Source organism: Sinocyclocheilus anshuiensis, unplaced genomic scaffold (assembly GCF_001515605.1).
Source record: "Sinocyclocheilus anshuiensis isolate Anshui unplaced genomic scaffold, SAMN03320099.WGS_v1.1 scaffold816, whole genome shotgun sequence".
Classification (NCBI taxonomy): Eukaryota; Metazoa; Chordata; class Actinopteri; order Cypriniformes; family Cyprinidae; genus Sinocyclocheilus; species Sinocyclocheilus anshuiensis.
This window is the reverse complement of record NW_015554154.1, coordinates 1,241,561-1,243,583: the sequence shown is the minus strand read 5'-3', so window position 1 is coordinate 1,243,583 and position 2,023 is coordinate 1,241,561. Positions and strand designations below refer to the sequence as shown.

The 2,023-nt window shown below is 43.8% G+C and overlaps 1 protein-coding gene across 3 annotated transcripts in view; it reads right to left on the bottom strand.

The window, feature by feature from the left end:
* Positions 1–2,023, bottom strand: part of LOC107670749 (SAFB-like transcription modulator) — an 18,719-nt gene that overhangs the window by 4,441 nt on the left and 12,255 nt on the right. For 2 of the 3 annotated variants that reach the window (XM_016463482.1, XM_016463484.1), the window contains exons 18-19: positions 1,523–1,658; positions 1,278–1,438 (exon numbers count right to left, since the gene is read on the bottom strand). In XM_016463482.1, coding sequence (XP_016318968.1) covers positions 1,278–1,438; positions 1,523–1,658 — 297 coding nt within the window. The remainder of the gene's footprint in view (positions 1–1,277; positions 1,439–1,522; positions 1,659–2,023) is intronic. The other variant, XM_016463483.1, reaches the window with a different exon arrangement.

Here is a 2,023-nt window from a genome sequence, read left to right as displayed (position 1 = left end):
GCAGTGTGCACAACATTTTTTGTAACTTTCCACGCAGCTCCGCTTCCGAAGATGCACGAGTTCAAAGCGACTAGCCGAACATGCACGTCAAAGAAGCAGTTTGATGTTAAGTGCAGTCTCACACACAGATCACGTTGCGGCCGCACTCAGACATTCAGGAACAAACTTTTTAGTTGACAAAGACAAAGATAAGTAGCACACTTAGCAGATATTTCCGTATTGCGCAAGTGTGAAGCTCTGTTTCGCGGATTACGTCTCTTTATATCAGGCAACCCAGTTGTGTTCCTCTGCGGCCAGATTAAACCTTGTTGTAGCCTATATATGCTCTAGTCATTCTTTTTTTAGGAACCTGGCACTTTTCTACTCGATTTTAAACGTTGTAAATTTTTTAACAAATTAAGCGCGGTCCACTGCTGCACACGTGCCACAATATCGATACAGGGCCAGCTGTATCGATACTCGTATCGTCAAATCTCTGTGACGATACATCGTCGTATCGATATTTTGAACACCGCACTAGTGGATAGAGTTGGTACATAAAAAAAATCAAAAATGGCACATAACAGATTGATATATGTGTCCTGATAAATTGAAAGATCACGATCATTATTGGATGAGCATTTATGAATAAATCTCTTATAAATGATTCAGTGACATTTCTTAAACTTTTACAGTCACTTGTCACCACCTCCTGGCATAACGGAATAATCATTACAATACATATGAGTGTCAAAATCATTTAAAGGGTAAGATACTCTATTTTGATTGCTACAGCCAAACTATAAACTTATCCCACTACTTCTGTTATTTAAATGTTTGTACACTGAAATAACGTGCAGTTGGAAAGACTGTTTGTGAAGCTGTTTCACACTGTACATTTACAAGGCAGCTGCTGTCTCCGGATCAACGGCAGTGTAAACACAGATTTGAATGTTGCATGTCTGTGATGATCATACTTTCAAAGGTTTAACGAAGTCCCTAGTCTTTGGTTTAGTGCTTGTGTCACACTGCAAGCATCAGCAGAGTGTGAGCAGCACACGTTTTGTCCCACACGTCTGCCCATGTTAATGAATGAGAGCGTTCACATCGGAAGTGTTGAGTCCGATCCACTTATTCATTATCCTGAGAAGTGACAAATATTTGTGCTGCTCATGCTCCGCTGATTCTTGTGATGTGAAACAGCCGTAACACACATAGCTCAATCGTAAGACTGTGTGAGAGTTTGAATCAGGATTGTGATCTCTAATACAGGCTGTACACGCATGATCAAAACAAACCTGGAGTGTGGTGCCATCATGCCAGGTCGACTGTCCCCCATTCGGTGGTTATCTGTGAATCCTCCGCTTTGTGAGCCTGCTGCCCCGTGCCAGTCTTTCCTGGGGCCCTGATCGCGTCCATGCCGCTCCACCACCACCTGTCTGCCACTGCTGAAGTGCTGCTGTGGTAAGAGGGAGGTAATATGGCATTAGATTTGAAAACTGGCAACAAAAAGAATGTGTCAGAGGCATGTTATGTACTTTACCTGGTCTCCCATGACCACAGGTCTGCCACCGTCTCGGCTGTTGAAGCTGGCTCTGCCACGGCTGGCTGTGGACACCCCCCTCATGGCAGGTCCGGGACCCTCTCTGCCAGGACGTTCTGGACGCATCCGCGCTGCCCTGTAATACAGTCAGCAGCAATCACTGATTACCAGCAGCTCAAGAAGAGCCAAGCCTGAAATATCAGTCTTTGGTAGTGTTCTAGACACTACAATGAAATGAGCAGGTCAAACACACAGGGCAACAGTTATTGACAAAAAAAAATAAAAAATAAATAATAATAATGGCCAGTGGTAGGGCTGCACGATTAATCGAATGCGATTGTCATGCGCATCTTGTCGGTAAAGCCGGTTCTGTGATTAGTAGTAAATCTCCATCACCTGCTTTCAGACGATATAATCGTACGATTATGAAATCGAAGAAATCGTTCGCGATAATGACAGCTGTTTGCGTAGCTTCTCAGTGAACTACGGCTCTGTGTAGTA